Here is a 19,963-nt window from a genome sequence, read left to right as displayed (position 1 = left end):
TGGGCTGTTGTGCTCATTCAACTAGTGAAAGAAAGAGGCTTTTCATAGCATCGATTTGGTTTTGGTGGGTTTTTTCCTTCTGGGGAGGTTTCCTGGCCATCGTTTTCTCATTTGCTTTTGTCTGTATTAAAACTGACATATAGTGAAGCTACTTTAAAAAAATCTCTCCAGATTTAGCAAATTACAGGCTTTCAGGAAATTCTCTTTAACATTTAAAAAAAAACGAAAACAGTAATATTTTAGAACTAGCATTAACTACTTAGATATATTTCCTGGAGCTATTAGACTTATTGTGACAACAGTAAGCAGTAAATGAAGTGTTCAGACACCAAAGATGATATAAATGGCTTTTATATGTATATGTGTGCATGCACGTATGTGTGTATTTATGTGTATCTAATGAACAGCTGGTCACAGGAGGTGAAGTTACGGGAGCTGAACAAGTCACTGCTCATCAGTTGAGCCACGTTAAATCACCATACGTACAGACCCGGTCCGCTCAATTTGAGAAGTAAAGCCACGACCATGAAGACAGCTTAAAGGAAGGCAAAAGCACACAGTATTCTAGGAGTTCAGCAAAGTGCAGCTCAAATGATCATTAGGAGCTCGTTAAGTTTGCGTGCTGCATTGTGCTTTTCTGTGTTCGAGGTTATCAGGCTATATCAGAAGCATGTAACTAGTCAGTGGTCCAGCTGCTTTGATCTTGTGTGTCCCTCTCTAATAAATTCCCAGGACTCAATAGTAGCATATGAGACATGAGTGAATCTGTTCTGCATCTTTTCTGTTTTGTCATAGTGGGAGGAATTAGCTGGAATTTATGGTAGCTGGTTGACTGCATAACAGCGAAGGATCTCTCAAATAATCCATAGTCCCATTGCAAATATGTGCCGCTGTGCCAATAATCACTGCGCAGTGAATTTTAGATATTGTTTGCATTTAAATCATCCAGAAAAACAGATTCAGAGGCAATTCAGCACTGATTTCTCTTAATAACAATGTACTTTTTTTTTTTTACAGACAGTAAATGTATATGTACAAGATGGAGGAACCGATTCCACACCTGTGAAAGTGCTGAACTGTGATACTATATCACAAGTAAAGGAAAAGATAATAGACCAAGTCTATCGAAATCTGCCATGTTCTCAGTGGCCAAAAGCTGAGAGTGTAGTTCTTGGTAGGTAGCTACTTGTGATACTATATTGAGCAGGTGAAACATGTTGTGTGATTTTGTATTTTCCCCAAAAATGTCTATAAAAGCAATTTTTTGTGGTTTTTTTTTTAAATAATTTGAATTCATGTTCAGCCGGATGCAAAAATACAGCATTTTGGAGCAATCTTAATATGCATTAAGAATTAATGCTTTCTTACAGAGTTCTTTTTCCTGACTCTTAAAGTTTTGGTGTACTGTCATTAGTGTGCAAAGAGCCTGTTAATGACTGTTAGCACAAATGTATTCATGTCTGACAGAGTCAGTATCTCAGGTACTAATTAATGTGATAATGACAGCATGGACAATTAACTGATGGAGAAGTAATGATGCAATTTCAGAAACTGGTACTGATTTTGACTTGCCTTTATGATGGTTATTCAAAAGAATTATAACTTACAGGAGCTGCACTTTTAGGAGATGATGAGCCACCCAGCCTTTGAAAATCATCCTTCTTGAAGGCTTTCAAAATTGCTTTTCTCTTCTTGAGGAAAAAAAAAAAAAAAAGAAAAAGATGTAACTTAAAAGGCCTAATAATCTCATAATAAAGCTCCAATTAATAGTTTTGCGATATCTTCATTACTGCCTTAATCTGAAAGTAGAGGATGCAATTCTTGCTCTTCGGAAAATGCTATTAAATTCCCTAAAAATGCCTTTTCAATTCCATGCAAAGTCCTACTCTATTTTGGATGGATAAGAGTTCTTATTATTTACATTTGTAGTATTCTATGCAAAGGCATTTAACGTTGTATGGAAAACAATCACAATTCATGTGCATGGTTAGGAATAGTTCATGCAAACTTCTGTAATAAAGACCAATCTATTAAGCAATAAAAAACACACATTGTGGCATGTGCCATATTACTTCTTTTAATGTTCCACAATGCGTCAGTGGTTCTCTAAACTGAAACATTCTTGGAGTTGTTATTTTTGCACATGGTTAAAAGCTGTTTTTTCTCATTTTAATTACCCCTTAGAGTGGCGTCCAGGTTCTACTGCACAGATCCTCTCAGACTTGGATTTAACATCCCAAAGAGATGGCAGATGGAAACGCATCAACACACTAATGCATTATAATGTAAGGAGGTGTTTCAGAGCAGTTGTTCGCATCTGTTAACTGTTCTCTAGTTATAAATAAAATCTTTATTTGTTTTTAAAGAAACTTTTGTGCTACATAAAGAATCAAAAAAACCTCTAGCTCTAGGTCTAGGCAGTAAAAGCTTGAGAGCATCAAAGGCTAGGTCTAGACGCATTGCCTAAACATCTTGCTGAAAACATATCACCTAAATGCCAGCGCTTTGACTTCCTCATCTTTGCAGTGTCCAAATCCAAGTTCTCCTTTGAACATTGAAAAGCTCCTTCTGCTAGGTCTCGTATTTCTCTCCTCTTTTTTCTACCATTTCCTACCCCTGAGAATTGCCTTCGTCCTTGCTCTGCTGCTAAATAGATTTTGGGTTGGTCTGGTTTGTTCAACAGCCCAATCAGGAGAGCAGATGTTGATGGTTTTGTACAGCCTGTTTTGTCAGTCATACTGTGCGCTCTACCAAGCTCTTGCAATCCACTGATCTTCCCTTTTCTATGCTATTTGTTGCTTTCTAACGACAGATATCCTGATTAGGAAAGATAGAAGTTAGTTAGTTTTCCCTCAGAAAACAGACAGGTCTGATTCTTCATGATAAACCCCATTTTTGTACAAAGGATACCCACACCAGATTGAGGAACCACTGAAGTCTTGGAGATGCTTCTAGCGTTTTAAGTAATCTCAGAGGAGATGTTGATGGGATCTCGTAATTAAGGAGGGGAAAGGAGTCTGTTCTGAATCGCAGAACCAATTACTCAAGAAGCCTTTGAAAGGCAACGTTAATCATAGGTCCAGATTCCCTGCCAAAGATTACAGAAACTGCAGTTTAGGTGTTAAGAAAGAGGTTCAGTAGTGCATACTTCTTTCAAATAACATCCTTGTGTTTGTGTGTTCAAAGGTCCGAGATGGTGCCACGCTCATCTTATCAAAAATGGGCATTTCCCAGCAGCCAGAGGATAATCAGCAAGATGTCCCAGGGGAAAGTAAGTATCTTGTGGCTTCATTACCTCCCGAAATGACTAGAAGTCAAAATCCACGCAGAGAGAGTGACACTGCTGTCTTGATCTTGTTTATCAAGAATGACTATGGAGCTAGATATTCCCCACCAGACTATATAGGGCTTATTTATTGTGTGCACATTTGCAATGGTTTTCTTTGTTCTCCTTATTAAAACCTTAAATAGTGGGCCTTTAACCATAAGTGCTGTGAGTCCATGCCCCAGCTTAGTAGAAAGCACTCTGAGCAAACATTTCCTTGCATATTTTATTTCTTAATCCCACTACCTCTGTAGTCAAACTGTATGATTCATCTTTCCAAAGCTTTATCTTTTCTTCTCCTTCCTTCTTCCTTTTCTTACTTTCCTCTCCCAATTTCTTCCACTTCTTATTAGACTGAGAGTTGAATGCAGTGTTCTAGGTGAACCGTGGTAGAGACCAGCTCCTCTCTTTCTGATATGATGGATCTAAAGTAATTTTTTTAATTGTATTTCTTATAACTATGTTGCTTTGCAAACTCATCTCTGTACATTCATATTTTGTGTCTCCTTCCCTTTGAAAGATGTTTCACCAGCTATGCGAGCTTGTTTTTTCCAGGGTTTGCTGGTTGGCTTCGTTCATTCCATACACGATATCTCTTTAGATGCAGCATTTTCTACAAGTCCTTTGTTCTGTTTGAGGTTTGCAATCCACTGTAAGTTAGCATCAGGAATTTCCTTATGATGTTTCCTCTTTTTCACATCTCTAAAGCAGCCATTGCATAATTCTTATATTGCTGTCTGCTACTGTATGCTGGACTTTTCAACATGAAAGACAACCTGTTAGCTTGCAAACCATCTTTTAAAGCTTTTACTTCTACTTGTTAGTATTCTGTCTAGACCAATTTCCTTTATCTCAAAACCTCATGAGACTCTATATCCATTACAGCCTAAAATGCACTCGGATTTTTATGGAAATATTTGCTTGTAAATTTATGTTCTTTGTCACATATGTTTCCTTTACATTTCAGATGTTCAGTTTCTCTTTTTTTTTTATCCTTATATTCAATTATTTTACACAAGGTAGAAGGTAGATTTATGGAACGATAATTGTTGAGATCATTTTTCCTTCTATGAACTCATTTGATATGCTTTTCTGTCTAGCACTGATTGCAAAAGCCATTGCTTCACCTAATAGTTTCATTCTTTTAAACAGATTTACTGATCTTGGATTTAGTAGATTTTAAGGGCTGGGCAGTCAAACAGATTGGAAATAATATGCCAGAAATGTACATTTTTCAGGAAGATGAGTCCCAGCTGATAGCTCTGACATATGTTGCTATTTAACAAAAATGTGCAGGCTTCCATTTCATTTGTGTAGAGTGTTGGCCAGGAAATTAGGACAGGCAGAATTACTTGCCATTTGCGTTTTACTCCCTCCTTCTGGATGCTTTCTGTTGAGACTTTTTGCAGCACCCTGGAAGGGTCTCCTAATGATTGTGGCTACATCTCTGCCGCTGTCCTCTCACCCCTTTACTGTAAGTGCCTGCCATAGTTGGCCAAGTGGTGACTACTCTGTCACAGCAGATGCCAACCCAACATGTTAACTTAAAAAGCCGTTCAGTTTAATACAGAGGGCAGTGAAGTGCAGCCAGGCAAGTCCCTGTTGGGTTTGGTTGCACCAATTGCTGAGATAGCTGCTGAGGCAGTAGTCGCCTCCACTCTAAAGAAGTGGAGCGGACCATGAGCAGAGCCTGATCGTGTCCTTAGCTTGCTTTGCTTTCTTCAATCAGAGCAATGTTCAGTCTCCTGTTCTGGGCTTCCTGTCTTCATTCTCCCCACCTCACTACCCTTTTGGCAGGCGGTAGAGGACCAAACCATGTGGTTTTCTTTTTTGTGTGTGTTTCTTTTTTTCTTTCCACCTCTGTAATTGTATCTTTAGCTATAATTCAGTATGATAAAACTCTTTGAACATGCATGATCTGTACTCCAAAATGAACTCCTTAGTTACACATGTGGCATACTAAATTGTAAAGGAAAAGCAGACTTTTGGGGATAGTGCTGTCACATGAGGGCTCTCATACACGAGAGAAAAATCTGCAGAGAGAATTCAGATTCCAAAGTATGGAGCGAAGACAACTTCCACCATCCTTCTCCACAGCCCGTCTTGCACCATGGTAGTGTACAAATTTGGGAAGACAGCATTTCATGCCAGGCTAGCCCATTTTCTTTAGCGCCAAAGGGTCCTCAAAGCTGTCTGGTGCCAGCTTGTTCCTTTGGAAAGCTATAAAATGCTACAAAGCTAGCACAACACGAGAGCCTGCAGTGACAGTGATTTGTGAGACGCTATGTGTATAAAAGGGAGAGGATCAGAGGCTTCCCCTCCCACACATACGCATTTATATGACACTGGGATTTACAGGGATGGAATAAATAGAAATCCTATCCCAGCTCTATGAATGAGGCTTGTGACGAAGTGGTTTTCCTTTTATCCAGAGTCTCTCGGTAACTTGCACCTTTTCCATTGAGAAGTGTCAGCTGAAGCCATTGACTGTCTGCCAAAGTGCTAGGCTTTGCACTGAACGAAAATGTAAAACCACGTTCAGAGATGTTGCTCTAAAACCTGGCATTGCTTCCATGCTGCTTTTGATTCACAGCTTCTAACAGGAAGACGCTAGAAGCTGGAGATTGTGACAAATTAAATGCAGCATCTTTTGCTTCTGGAGATAATGAACACGATTACTAATTTGTATCAGGCTGGAGAATGGTTTCAGTGATTTCATGCTAGTATTTCTGTACTGAACTATAAGCCAAAACAACACGCTCTTTTATTGTGGGGTTTTCTCTGGGTTTGTGGTGTGTTTTTTTCTTTTTTTAATTCTGAATAAAAATAGCCAGAGAGTTGCAGATCAGAAACACTGATCAGCAGATCCGCGTAGGGCAGCCCTTCCTTCACCTGCATGGAGCAGTGTATTCACAGGGCTGGAGGAGACTGGAAGGAAGCTAATTTGCTGCAGGCCACGTAAGAGGAAAGGGGCTGCGTTGCCTGTCACCATCTCACTCGCCTCTATCATGTTCACATCATGATTCATACCACTATAATTAGTCAGCGCGGTCAATATTTGGGATTAACCCTCCCCAGCGTTGTTTTGCATTGGCCAAAGAATGCCCAAGGGCCAAGACAAAGAGTTTGGGGGATGCATTTTGACCTGGTGGGCACAGTCTTCTCCCCGCTTACGGCTTGACACATAATGTGGCTACTGGAATAAAAAAGGAGGTGTTTTCCCCTATCTTTTATTTTCTTTGCCTCCTACTTTTCCATTGGGGAAAATATTATCTCACAGAAATGTTATTTTCTCTTAGCAACCATACTGCTAACATGTTTTGTTGCCCCATGTTCTGAATTTCTCTTCCTCTTTCTTCCTGCTATTTTTAGCAATGAAGTGGGATCTTTGTGTTGCAAAAGCTCATCTGGTTGAGCTGTAGTCTCTTAATCCCTACTTTCCCATGAAATAACTGCTACTTCACTAGTAGCCAATTATGTTGTTGCTAAACAAACATGGGCCAAGTTCAGCTGCACATAAGGGCCAGTAATCTCAGTGGAAAACCCTTTGGTTGTTTCTTTTCTCTCCAAAGGTAAACTGGGTGATATACCATCAGGAGGGCAAAGAGAGGATAAATTCCTTTGAATAAAAGGAGGAAGCAGAAGTCTACCAAGCGACTGGCTTAAGGCTGGAAAGTAGTTATCTTCTGCTCTGTGTGATTTGATCTATTAATTTACAAAAGTAAATAACATGCATTGCAAAAGAAATTCCAGACTTCAGGCCCAGCAGCAGTTCTTACTGTACTGGCAGATGAGTGCTCTGAATGGTATCGATTGTGAAATCACAGCTGCTTCAAAATAAAGTTATAGCTTTTATTTCTTTCTTGCTTCATTCACATGAACTTCCAAGTCAAATTACGGACTCTCAAAGGACAATGTGATTTAATGTGGGATTTATTTTTTTTTCCCCTATCTGGTTAAAAGAAGTAAAGCCCTCAGAAGATGACATGATCTTCAAGGTCTCTTCCAACCTAAACAATTCTGTGATTCTATAGCTAATGCTTTTCATGAGGATATATAAGTTAGGTTCAAGCAGAAGTGTTGGTTTGGCCAGATCACATATAAATGTTATCTTCCGCTGTGATGTAAAATATTGAACATACATGCAAGCTGGTAAATTTAATGTAGCTGTTGAGGAACTGAGTTAATAAACTACTATGACCAAAAATTCAAAAGGACAAAATTCATGCAGTTAGAAGCTGATATTTTCTGCTGTAACTGGGATTCAGTTACGTTAGATACATATATTAAAGCATAAAACTTAGCAGTAATGCAAAATAATTTGTGCAATAGGGCTGAATCAAAATTTTTATGGGAAGAATAACTTTTACATTTTAAAGATGGCAATGATTTTAAATGCTCTGATTCAGTAACTTCCACTGGAAAAGCGCCATTGGTTTTAGAGACTATGCCAAGTAGATATAAAAATTCAGAAATTAAAGGAAGAACAAGCAAAACCAGGAGGTTTGAAACTGAGTTTATGACACAGAATCTTTTTTCAAGCGATATTAATTGCATGTTAAAAACAATTGTATCATGTCTTTTAGAACTGTTCATACCAAAATATTCTTAAGCATTGAGTTTGTCTGAACATTCATGTTGGTGCTGAAATGCAATACTCCCGCTATACCACTGGGTGATCATTGAACTAAGCTTATGGACCAGATGCATGATCAACCTATGGATATAGCATAGCAAGACACTATAATCAGATGAGCTGTCATAAGCATCCAGGAGCTTACTCCTGTTTCTGCTATGTGGTAACAGACTTGGTGCGAGTCTCTTTCTCTATGAATACTGGCAAAAAAAAAAAAAAATCTTAATGTAATGGATTATGAGTTTGCTGCAGTCATTCCCTCATCTGCTGGAGTTCACGTCCTCTCAGCAACAGGATGCATTTTTCTGCCTTTCAGCTACAAAGTCAAGTGATGCTGGTCAAATGTCGATAAAGGCAGATCTGAACTGAGGTACCATACTTTGAATTCAGCAGTTAAGGTAAAAATGTAAACTGTAATGATGATACCTAGAAAAAAGGTTGATATCATAAATTCTTAAATCGTCACTGCCAAATTCACCAGAGCTGGTGCAACAGTATCTTGCCTTGTACCTGGAGCAGGCTACAATTGCCCTTTCTGTGGTGGCTGTTGGGTCAGACCTAGCTGAATTTCTGTAACTTGATCATGTCTCTGAGAATTCACAAAGGGGTAGAGTATTTCACTGTGCGGACCTCAAAAAAAAATACGCATACTGTGCTTATGTGACCAAACAGGAGTTTCCTTATTGTGTGATTCCTTCCTCTGCCTTTGCTCTTGGCAAAAACAAGCTACAATCCTACCTCAGTGCTGCTTTTTCATCTTATGTATTATTGAACGTTTAGTACTTGAGTTTTATATGTTGGACAGGAACAAAGTAATCTAGACCCTCTTGGCAAGAGAAAAGGTAAGTTAAGGGTAGAGAACAAGGACCTTACCTGCATTTAGATATATGATTATTTTTGTGTTGCTGATTTGGATGTGGGGTGTTTTTTGTAATTATTGCAATTACTATTTCTAGGACATGCACTCCTGGAAGATGAAAATAAGGTCTGGCATTTAGTCCGGCCAGTAGATGAAATAGATGAAGGTAAATCGAAGCGGGGCAGTGTGAAAGAAAAAGAGAGGACCAAAGCTATTACAGAAATCTACCTGACCAGACTTCTCTCTGTGAAGGTAGGGCTCAGCTGTGCCACGGTCACACCTTACATCTATAGGTTTTGAGGTACAACTGAAGAAAATGGTGCAACTATTAGTCATGCGTTTGGCTGCAATTTTGAATATGTGCCATGTACATACAAGCTGGTGTTCAGGGCTTCACGTGATTAATATGCCCTGAGGAACATTACTGGGAAAGAGATAAAGTATAACTCCCGATCAAAGCTGAGAACCATGGTTATGTGTTTGTTAAACAAGGATTTTTCTTGCAAGACAAAGATGGTTATTGTCCTCTGTGCCACCTGTTTAGATAATATTTTGTTATACAGCCTTATAAACTGCTACAGAGCCTTATATTGCCCTGGTTTTGTTTGTGACCTGGGCTGCAGCATAATCTAGAAAAATAATAAAAATGTTTTCAAATAATAATAGTCATTTTAGAGTATTTTTAGTGCTTTTACTGCAGAATGGATCACAATCAAAATAATTTTGTTAAGCATTCCTCCTTGCAGAAAGAATTCGGGATAATGTGTTTAATGACCCTAAAGCCAGGCTCCTTGTGAAAACAAGGGTGGTCTGTCTCCAGCTACGGCCATTTGTCCAAGTGTGAAAACGAATGTGAAGGAAAGTCTGTGTATAGATGACATAGACCAAGGACAAAGAGCCAGCAAGATGCAGCCACCTCTTTTCTATTCCAAATAGCCAGTTTATAGATTATTACCAGCCTGGAGCTTTACCAACTTGTGCAGAGCTGATGATGTGTGATGGCTGAGACCGTAACTGCCCCTACAACCCGTGGACTGTCGATGTGTCCTTGCTGACAGCAGAGTGGCTTAGGGCTCCTTGCCTTCTCGGTCCCTGCCTTGTTTTGGGTCTGACAGCAAGAGAGAGGATGCAGCCCTTCAAACATGTCCGTAGGCCCAACCAGCTGAGCGGGGACAAACTGCATGTGACCCCAACAAGGTCTTCTCTAAAACAAGGGGATGCTCTCTGAGGACACAGTCTCTAAGGTCCAGGCAGATGCAGAAATCCAACCAAGCAGGCAGCCCTCCTGGGACACGTCACTCCTTGGGCTTAGTGGAGCTCATGGAGCTGGGCCAGACTGGGTCTCTGATGAGACCTAAGTGCTTGCCCTTAAACAAAAAGTCAAAGGCTCGCTGGTACTTTACCCTCATAATCTCTTTCTAAAAATTGCATGATGCTCTGGAGTCAGAGAAACTGGAGGTGGGAAGCTGCTAAACCATTAAAAAGTGGCTAACAAATATTTTATGTGCACAGCGACCCTGAAGTGTAAATGTATTTTATACCTAGCAACCAGTTTCTGCTGCTTCTGTCAAGCAGAAAGCAAACCTTGCTGTGCAAACCGTTGAATGGTTAGTGAAGTCACAACCTTTCAGGCTAGAACATAAAATTGTTCTCTAGAAGGTCTTTACTGTGTTGGCAGTTTGCAAGGTCACTGCGCTAAGAAGTTGCTTGGGTTTTGTCACCCAGTACCCTTAGTGTGCAGGATGAAGGCCGTCAGTGACTGCAACTGGATTATGGGCTGTTAGTGTCACTAGGAATAAACGACTCTAGGATGGCACCGAGTTCAGCCTGGAAGACAAATGTAATAGATTTCTTTAAATTTGCTTTTAGGGGACACTTCAGCAGTTTGTAGATAACTTCTTTCATAGCGTGCTCAACTCGAACCACGTGGTGCCACCAGCAGTGAAATACTTCTTTGACTTTCTTGATGAGCAAGCAGAAAAACATGACATCAAGGATGAAGATACCATTCACATCTGGAAAACAAACAGGTACGGTATAAACAGAGTAGTACTTGTATTGCAGAGAAATGAGAGTGTAATTCCCAGGTAGGTACTGGCACTCTTACCACAAATCAAAGTAAATTTTGTTTATAATTCTCAGAATCGTTTTAATTGAGATAATATGTTTATATGATTGAAAGGATTCCTTGTAAGCCTAGAAGCTGCAAAAATGAAACCAGCCTACCTATGGGGTTGTCATTGGCAGATTTACCACTTTACTTTTTCCTCGGAGAAGAGGAAAGTAGGCAAATGGGACTAGATTTATCTGTCAAAGCACAAAATCTAATAGAATACTGCTCAGGTAGTTTCTGTAACCATGCAGACATCTTCTCTTGCTATTTTAGGGCACTCAAGATTCTTCTCATATGAGTTTTTCTGTGAGAGATGTACAGGCTTGGTTTTCAGACGTGGAAACCAGACAAAAGATAGCTTGTATAAATGTTGAAATGTAAAATTCAGCTTCACTGTTGTGAGGAGGTCAAAATGCAAAACTCGTACTTAATTTTAGCTGATTTGCTTGTTGTAGAACATTTGTTGTGTAAAAAGGATTATTTGTCTTTTTCCTTGCTTTGCAGCCTGCCTCTTAGATTCTGGGTAAACATTCTGAAAAATCCCCATTTCATCTTCGATGTTCATGTTCACGAAGTAGTGGATGCTTCCTTGTCAGTCATTGCACAGACTTTCATGGATGCTTGCACAAGAACAGAGCACAAATTAAGCAGAGTAAGTGATTTGCATTCTACGTCCTGACTATGCTCATGCCTGACAAGACAAAGGGCATCCTCATTGACAATACCCATTCTCTGAGGAGATACAGCCTTGATAGTTTCTTTTCAGTTTTATAATGAAGTTAGCATTTCATCACTTAACAGGTTGGTGAACACGTCAGTGCTACTGTGTAGTCTGCCAGTCGATATTTGTAAATAGCAGAAAATAGCAACTGCTTTTATAAAAAGCAAGTTTAAGAACTGATTATTTCATGTCCACCGATAATTTTGTATCATCTCGCATTGATATATTTGTAAAACTCAACGGTAATGCCGCGTGTAAAATTCATCCTTTTAGGACAAGTAATCCCATCAATGTTAATTAGCATTCAAATGTTAATATCTGTAAAGCTCAAGTGCCTGTGAATATAAAGGCTTGATCTTAAGTTCTTGAGTTTCTTTTGCTTCCTAGAGATGTTCATAAATCAACCAAGTTTCTCGCTATTATAATTTTTTTTCAGGATTCTCCGAGTAATAAATTACTTTACGCAAAAGAAATCTCTAACTATAAGAAAATGGTGGAAGAGTAAGTATAGACTCTTTTCTTGCTTGTTCGGAGTTGTTAGGGCTTTAAGCCTGTGTAAGAGGAAAAGCGAATGCTGAGGTAGTCCAAGTCAACTGTCAAATGTTAAGAATTTTACACCTGAATGTTAAAATGTTCCCATGGTGTTGGCATTGCCAGGGTCGAAATGGAGTGCTGCTATGACCCCGTGCATGTTCGTGACTGTGCAGACAGATGGATACATTTATTCAGGGGAAAATACGATGCTGTTTTCTGCAGTGGTTGCCGTTACCCATACGATCTGTCTAACCAGCGCTGCGCTTCTATAATTCAGTAGAGATCAAATCCTGGAAACGTTTTCACAAACATGTTTTTTCTATTCCATCTCTGACTTTATTCATTTACTAATTGGCAATTCTGTGAATACCATGGAAGATCTGCCACAGGACAAAACTCTTGCTAGCTAATAACTTCAAAAGTTTGAAGACGTAAAATAATCATCGACTGCAATTATAAATAGATTTCTTTCCTGTGGCATGGCCCTGTATAATCAGGTATGATTTGCCTCTGTTGTGAAGGTACTAATGACTGTTGGAAGGCGGGATTACTAAAGGAATCATTGGTCTATTGTGGTAGAGCATCTCCTGCATTATTAGGAAGCATGTTCAAAATAATTGCAAAATTGAAAGACAGAATTGCCAGAAAACCACAGCGTATTTCACCTAATTGAGTCTGTTTTCATCTGTTGCAGTTACTACAAAGGTATTCGTCAGATGGTGCCAGTTAGTGACCAAGACATGAATACCCATCTAGCAGAGATTTCGAGGGTAGGAATAAATTCTGTTTTCTTGTCCTGAATTTGGAGCCAAATATAGCGCTATTTTTCTTTGTCTTCTCTTTCTAACTCAACAAGTGGGTTTTTTGTATGTGTAACATCAAATGAGTTATTTCGTGCATCTCTGAAATAATCCTGTTTAGTGTAGTTATGCCTTTTAGCCCTTTGAAATGTTGACTATTGAATGGAAGCAAGAATGGTTATCATCACTCATCTGAGTGATATAGGTGCCAGAGCACAGCGTTCAGATTATTTCACATCCATTGTGGAAAAGTTATAGCACTCTCGAATTGTGTTTTCTCTCCACAGCATATAGAGGACTTTTAGCATTGATCGTACTGATAACAAGCAATGACTGAATTCGGAGTGCTACCACAGCAAAAATTAGATTCCAGAAATGAAAGAGGAGGCACATACATTAAGTATAACCTATTTTAGAGCTGTCTGTACAAGGGCAGTACTTCTGCTTTATGCTGCATGTGGGAAGCTCTCCATGTGCTCGCTCAGTGGCACTTTTTGTTTTTGCATTATAGGTTATTGGGGCTCTCTCATGGAGAAGAGCAGAGCGGGGTGGTTGCTAGCTGGGGACTCGGGTTGGAGACTGGTGGAACAAACACACTACAAAACCTGGTTCAGTCTTCGAAGAGCCTGTCCGCTCTGCAGTTCTGCTTAGCTAGAACAGCTTGTGTCTTCAAAGCACTTGATTTAACTTTGAGGAGCCGGAGTGGCCCTCACCAGTCTTAAAAGACACTGTTTAGCCTGAGCAAAGAGACACTGTACTTACTGGCTAGCTCGCTCATTTGCTTAATGTAGTTCAAGAGCTCTAGCGTAAGGAGGATGTTTGGGGAATTTTTTGTGGTTTGTTTCTTTCAGTGCCCTTAGGACCTAACATTTTGTAGATCAACATTCTCATGAGAGCATTTCTATTTTCAGTCATTCACTACAAAACTCGTCTGCAGCGACATTTCGTTTTCCAGTTTGCTTTATTTATTACACAAATGGAGATGTATATAAAATTAAAACCTTCAATAGATTGTTTTAACATCGGCAGAATATGTTGATCCTTTCTGTTTGCGTTATAAATTATGATAAAAATAAACATGAAAGGAGTAAGCAAACATTGCAAATTTTGACCAGGTCTAGGAGTGACTTTCATAGAGCAAGGAAAGATTGATGTTTCTCTGCTGCTTTATGCCTTGGGTAATCATTCATGCCAGTAGCAATATTTTGCAGTTCTTCATTTTCTTAACTAACTTACAAGACTAAAGGCGTAGTTAGAGATTTGAATCCTATGTTTGAATGAAACACTGTTTAGACAGGTAGAGCACATTCACTAACAAGTTAAATGTCAGAGCGGGAGGGAGAAAGAGGTAATGGAAGGGTTATTTCCTGCTTAATTTAAAGTCTTTTTTCTCTCTGTCTCTCTCTCCCCACCCTTTCCATCTTCGTGATTCAGGCGGCTTTTTCCAAACATACATGTGCTCGTGATCTTGATGAGTTACACCTTTGCTGTAGAGAGGTGTGAATAATTTCAAAGAGTTAAAAAGAGCTGGAGAAAGGATTTCAAACAGCCATGACAGTGACAAAACCAATGTTTAATATCTCAACAATACGTAGATTGCACTGACTAAATGCTTTAGTTATACATACCCATGTTGTTAGCAGATGTTTGAGCTGTCGTCTGTGGTTTGACATTCAGAGTTCAAAATATTTTTCACCTCCAGTGCTAGAGTCATGAACAGGCTGGAAAAACACCAGCGGGAAAGTCTTGATCTAAAATGACCAAACAAAACTTTTCTCACCCCCTTTTTCTGCCCCAGCTGTCATTAACAAAAGTTACAGGATGCAGAGTTTGCATTTGGAAGTACTGTATGTTGTATCCAGCAGTCCTGCATGTGCATAGCTTTCAGCTGTCTGTGATCATATTTTGACATGTTTGCTGCCCGCTTGTGTTAACAGGCACATACCGATTCCTTAAATACGCTTGTGGCTCTACACCAACTCTACCAGTATACCAACAAATACTATGATGAGGTAAGTTGCGACTTTTGTTTTCATTTTTTAATAATATCAACGGTAAAAAGTTATAAAGGCTAGAATCAATCTAAAGGAACAACTTCTGAAATTCCCTGGATAATCAGGTAAAAGCAATGCTGAGCAGAGAGCTGTAACTTTGCAATTACACATCTTGCTTGGCAATTACACTGGTCAAGGGCGTGTTCTTAAAAATGATTAATTTCATTGTGGGCTATCTGGTTTTGGTAGTGATAGTTTAATGAGATCTGCAAGAGAAATAGATTTTTAAATCGTTTCTCTTCAGTTCTACCACCCTAATTCCTAAGAATTAGGACATAAGAATGTCACCGAGCAAGAAGCATTCGTCAGAGCTATATCAGGTTTCAAGCCAGTGGCTTTTTTATTAGGAACAACCCATTAAACTTGTTTTGCTTGTAGGAATGGGATCGTGCCTTTTTTATTAGTTAAGATGCACTCATAACTTCCATGCATTATACTGTCCCCATTTTGCTGTGCCAAATGAAGTGCCTGCCCAAGGTAAACCAAAGTAGATTGGTAAACCAAGTAGAGTTGAATATAGTCTGATTCAAAAGGAAGCTCACAGATTCAGTCCAAAACATTTCTTAGATTCTTCAGGCCCTGTGGAAAGGGGGACAAAGAATATCCCAGTGTAGCTGGGCTGTGGCTATGGCTTTCTAAACTTAATCTGAAAACAAAAAGAGAGAAGGAAACTTTTATTCAAAGGTTTCCATGGAAATGAATGCCTTGAGAAGACTCTCAGAATTAAATCAAAGCAAGTAAGAACAGATGCTGAATCGAAAAGGAGCACAGCACATGTGAGCTTTCTTCGGTCTGTCTTGCACCTCAGCACAGTTCGTGTTTTCACTTATATTTAGCACTAAAGGCTGCGAGACTCATCCTCAGCTTCACTGCAGCTGCTTTATACAGGAGCAGCCAGCCTGTCGCAGCTTTAAAACAGATGTAAGCAGGGAAAAACAAATCACCCTGAGAGTTCTTGCCATGGGACTCAGTAGGGGAAGCGGCCAGAGGAACGCAGGCTAACCCGGTGCCATTGGTTTCCTCACCCCTGGTCCCCAGCACTAACTGAGCTGACCTTCACGCATTCCCATGGCCTGACCTGTCGCTGAAACGCTCAGGGACCCAGGATGACAGATGAACCGTAAAGCCTCAATTCTTCCACACCCCTGTGTCCCTGCTTCCAGTCGTGGCTTCGCGTTTGGTGGCAGGTGCAGGTGGAGTCACCAGCCTGTGGGACTTACCAGTGGCAGGTCGACAAACCCCGGCGCGTCACTGCAGCTCTTCCTTTCGCGTATATCACTGTGTAACAACAAGGTGCATTTGATGAAAAGGCTGCTAATTCAGAGTTAGGGAGATAATCTGTCAAGAACCATTCAGTAAAATTAATTGAGCTTATTTATTTTCCATGAAAATGTTTTAATTTGCATAAATTGGAACATTTTGCAGCTGCCCTTGTCTTTATTACTGACGCAGTGGTTCCCAGCGTGCGCTGTACCTTCTGCGTCTCCACAGGGCTTGACAATGACTAAGTGGGTACATTCTAATTGTCCACATTGATATGAAGGATACATTCACCAGCAGAGATAATCATGAATTATTTAGTTTAGATTTGAGGAGTTACAGCTAGATGTAATTGTTTAAATTAAGGGAACAATATCAAATTAAATTTGGCCTGATTCAGATACTGTAATGAGTGTTTATTAACTCTGTCTTGTAAAAATGTTTTCACACTTTAAAAACGAATTCATTAAAATAATTATTTCTAAACAAATTTGCTCCAGTGTTTGAAACTCAAATGCTATACCAGCCCTTCAAAGTGAAATTATTGGCTGGATTGATACTGACTGCGTTAATCTCTATTGTCAATGATGTGCAAGAAGTAGTAAGAACCACAGGTAGTGACAGGCAAACTCTCTTTCTCCAGTTCTTGTACTTGCAAGTATACGTAGTACTTAAACAGAGCTAAAGGTTTCTGACTTTTATTAATAAAGCCAGTTCTAGAAAAGGAACAGGTTTGCATTCTTCTAATGGAGAAATCTAATAAAGTTTCCCTAAAGGATGGTGGAAATGAAAACCTTTCGAAACCTTTAAAATCTGATATTGAATAGCCCTAAAAAACTCTATTTGAAGAAAAGCCTTCTCATAACGGTTGACCTTTTCTAGCTCTTGTTTTCAAATCCCTTGTGTCTTGGAGTCATACCTTCCTCTCTATATATATTCTGTACAGCAGAGGCTGCATGCGGGATGCTGGGAGGCTCCTCTGATGAGCTCTTTGCCTCCTGAGCTGCCTGGTGCTGGGGCAGAGTCTTGGCAATTCTTGGTGAGAGCCAAAAGGAAGCTGCCAGCAGCTCCCTGACGCTGTGGCCAGACCGTTTTCTCATCGTGTTGCCTACAGACACAGGAGACCGTGCGCTGCCCTACTTAATGCCTGTGCGTGAACCACCCAGCAGCTTCTCATAACCAAAGCTCATGGGGATGGGGCTTAATTACTGCTGGTAAATGACCCTTAAGCCTTGTAGGGTGCACTGTAAGTAAGAGCACTGTTTCTTAAATAGCTGTAAAGACGTTTTTCCCTCTGCCTGCTCTGTCTTGGAGTGCAATATTTCACAAGATGAAGTACTACCTATTAATTTGCTTGGATTCCAGCATAATGGGAAACACTACAGCAAGTCAGATAAAGTAACGGAGATGATCATTTTTATTGCCTTTGTGTAAAAACAGAACATGTGGCCTACTAGGTGGACTTCATCTTTGGTACAGAGTGAATGCAAGAGACTCTTTACAACAAAAGTAGTATCAAACACTTGATCCAGGAACTATGTTGTATATTTTCAGCTACATGATTCTAAACATTCTGTGTTTATTTCTTCCAGATTATAAATGCACTTGAAGAGGATCCAGCTGCGCAAAAAATGCAGCTTGCCTTCCGTTTACAGCAAATAGCAGCTGCGTTAGAGAATAAAGTGACTGACCTTTGACTCAAAAGCCGCAATAAAGAAATCTGATCTGAAGATGTTCAAATTCATTCTTCCTGTTAAGGAAATAGTGTTCTATTTTTTAATGTATAATTACAACTTTAAATGAAAGAGTTCATGTTTTTTTGATAGAGGTGTAATGTAAAGAATTTTTACTGTAAATTATGCTTCTAATTAAAAGCTGTGTTGTGTGTAAATGAATCTTCTGTGGGAAAGAGAGTCCTTTGGTTGGGGCCAGGGTGGGGGGTGGAAGAAGGAAAACCTATAATTTGTTTAATTTAGTAGAATCTGAGACATCAGCATTTAGGATTCATTATGCAAGTAAATTCAGTACTATAGCATCCTTTCTGTGTTAAGCAATATTTGTACTAGGAAAACAATAACATGCTCAGAGACACATGCAATATTCCCTTTTCTTTTGATAACTGGAAATTGACTTCCATGTAGCTCTAAAACTTAGTCTATGCTCATAACGAACATCATGAACAACGTGTCTGATTTCTCTGCAAGATCCGAGAATGGGATTTGCTACCACACACGGTTCTTAATTTAATTATTTATGTCCATGGTGATGCACAGTATTGCACCCACCTCAGCTGGCTGCGACAGAAATGAGAGTAATTGTCAATCTAGGAGGGTTCTACTGATAATGTCCCATTCGGTTCAGAAATCACTGCAAAGAAGGAATTAGTCCTTAAAACTTTACAAATCTCTGTTATTATTGTGAGTTTTATGATATATGCTAATGTGCCTTACTTGTACTAATTCTGTGAATCTGATGAATGGTTTTGTAAAATGAAGCAGATCAGAAAAAGAAATATTTATGTGCTATTGAATGACTTTTGTGTGAAAAACATGACCAGCAGAATGCTTGTAATTAGCTGCTTGCCGAGAGTGTGCTGTTTAACATGATTTGATTATGTATAATATCTTATTTTAGAATGGTTCTGACGATTTTTATTTGAATCTTGGAACTGTCCTAGAAATACCATCACTTGTTTTTATTGTATTTGTGATGTAAAATACTAGTATGATATTGGAAAAATCATATACCCGTCTATGGAAAACCACTCAGTCAGTTTTGAGCCTTGGAATGCTGCATTTGATTGAATACACACCATAACCCATAGCAAAGACAATTACAATAACTCGTCAGAAAGTGTGTGTTTACGATATAGGTAAGCTCCGTACAAATCAAAAAGTTAGGTACGTCTTCTTAAATTGCTGTATTGCACATCAGAGAACTTTATTCCTCTTTGTCTCGCAAGTTTTTTGGCAGTAAAGTAGCATTTTAATGAAGCGCTGCCATCTGTACTCCCCCTCGTTCGTTGTCCTGCCACGCACCCGGACTCTGCCGATTCTCAGCGAGGGAACGCGGTGCCTGCCGCCCGCTCTCCCCGCCCGGCGGGTCGTCGTACAGCGACTTTTACCGTTTGTTGATAGATTCTCCCCCCCCTCCGCCCTTCTTTTTTTTTAAAAATTTCCTAGTATTTGTCAGTGGGCCTTTCCTTCAGTTTCTGAAAATCAAAAGCCTCCCCAGAACTGGTTCCGTGGTCAGTAGGATGGGAGGGGTTTTTTGATTTGTTTTGTACTCGACTTCTTGCATTTGTGTATAGTCATTCCTGAACCTGCCTGGGCTATAAGTTATTTTATGCTCTTTAGGACTAAGGTACATGACTTCTACGTAAAGGTGCTTTGCCAGCTTCTCCTTCCTCAACAGAGGCATCCTAATTTCATGGCTAATCTGTTTCTTTGTTATTATTTGTAAATCCTGTTAATTGTAAATCAAATACAATGTTTTTTTCCACCAAGTGTCATGGGATCTTTACTGAAACTGGAGGGCAGGGGGGATATTGAAAGGGGTTTGTAATGCTTCCTCCAGGGGTGATAGAGCAGCAGCACCCATCAGTCTGCGGTTGGTAATGGAGGAGCACAGCACATCCTGCAGATGGTATGCCTGACATCAT

At 39.6% G+C, this 19,963-nt stretch overlaps 1 protein-coding gene across 1 annotated transcript in view; it reads left to right on the top strand.

Annotated features, from left to right (window-relative positions):
* Positions 1-17,999, top strand: part of PLXNB2 (plexin B2) — a 78,709-nt gene extending 60,710 nt beyond the window's left edge. The window contains exons 26-35 of the mRNA XM_086609721.1: positions 1,018-1,174; positions 2,185-2,285; positions 3,187-3,271; positions 8,918-9,072; positions 10,690-10,850; positions 11,438-11,585; positions 12,091-12,155; positions 12,883-12,958; positions 14,926-15,000; positions 17,895-17,999. Of these exons, the coding sequence (XP_086465847.1) occupies positions 1,018-1,174; positions 2,185-2,285; positions 3,187-3,271; positions 8,918-9,072; positions 10,690-10,850; positions 11,438-11,585; positions 12,091-12,155; positions 12,883-12,958; positions 14,926-15,000; positions 17,895-17,999 (1,128 nt within the window). The remainder of the gene's footprint in view (positions 1-1,017; positions 1,175-2,184; positions 2,286-3,186; positions 3,272-8,917; positions 9,073-10,689; positions 10,851-11,437; positions 11,586-12,090; positions 12,156-12,882; positions 12,959-14,925; positions 15,001-17,894) is intronic.
* The last annotated feature ends 1,964 nt before the right edge of the window (positions 18,000-19,963 follow it).

The sequence above is a fragment of the Tauraco erythrolophus genome, chromosome 4, assembly GCF_009769465.1.
Source record: "Tauraco erythrolophus isolate bTauEry1 chromosome 4, bTauEry1.pri, whole genome shotgun sequence".
Lineage (NCBI taxonomy): Eukaryota > Metazoa > Chordata > Aves > Musophagiformes > Musophagidae > Tauraco > Tauraco erythrolophus.
The sequence above is the reverse complement of the archived record's forward strand: the minus strand, read 5'-3'. Positions and strand labels throughout refer to the sequence as shown.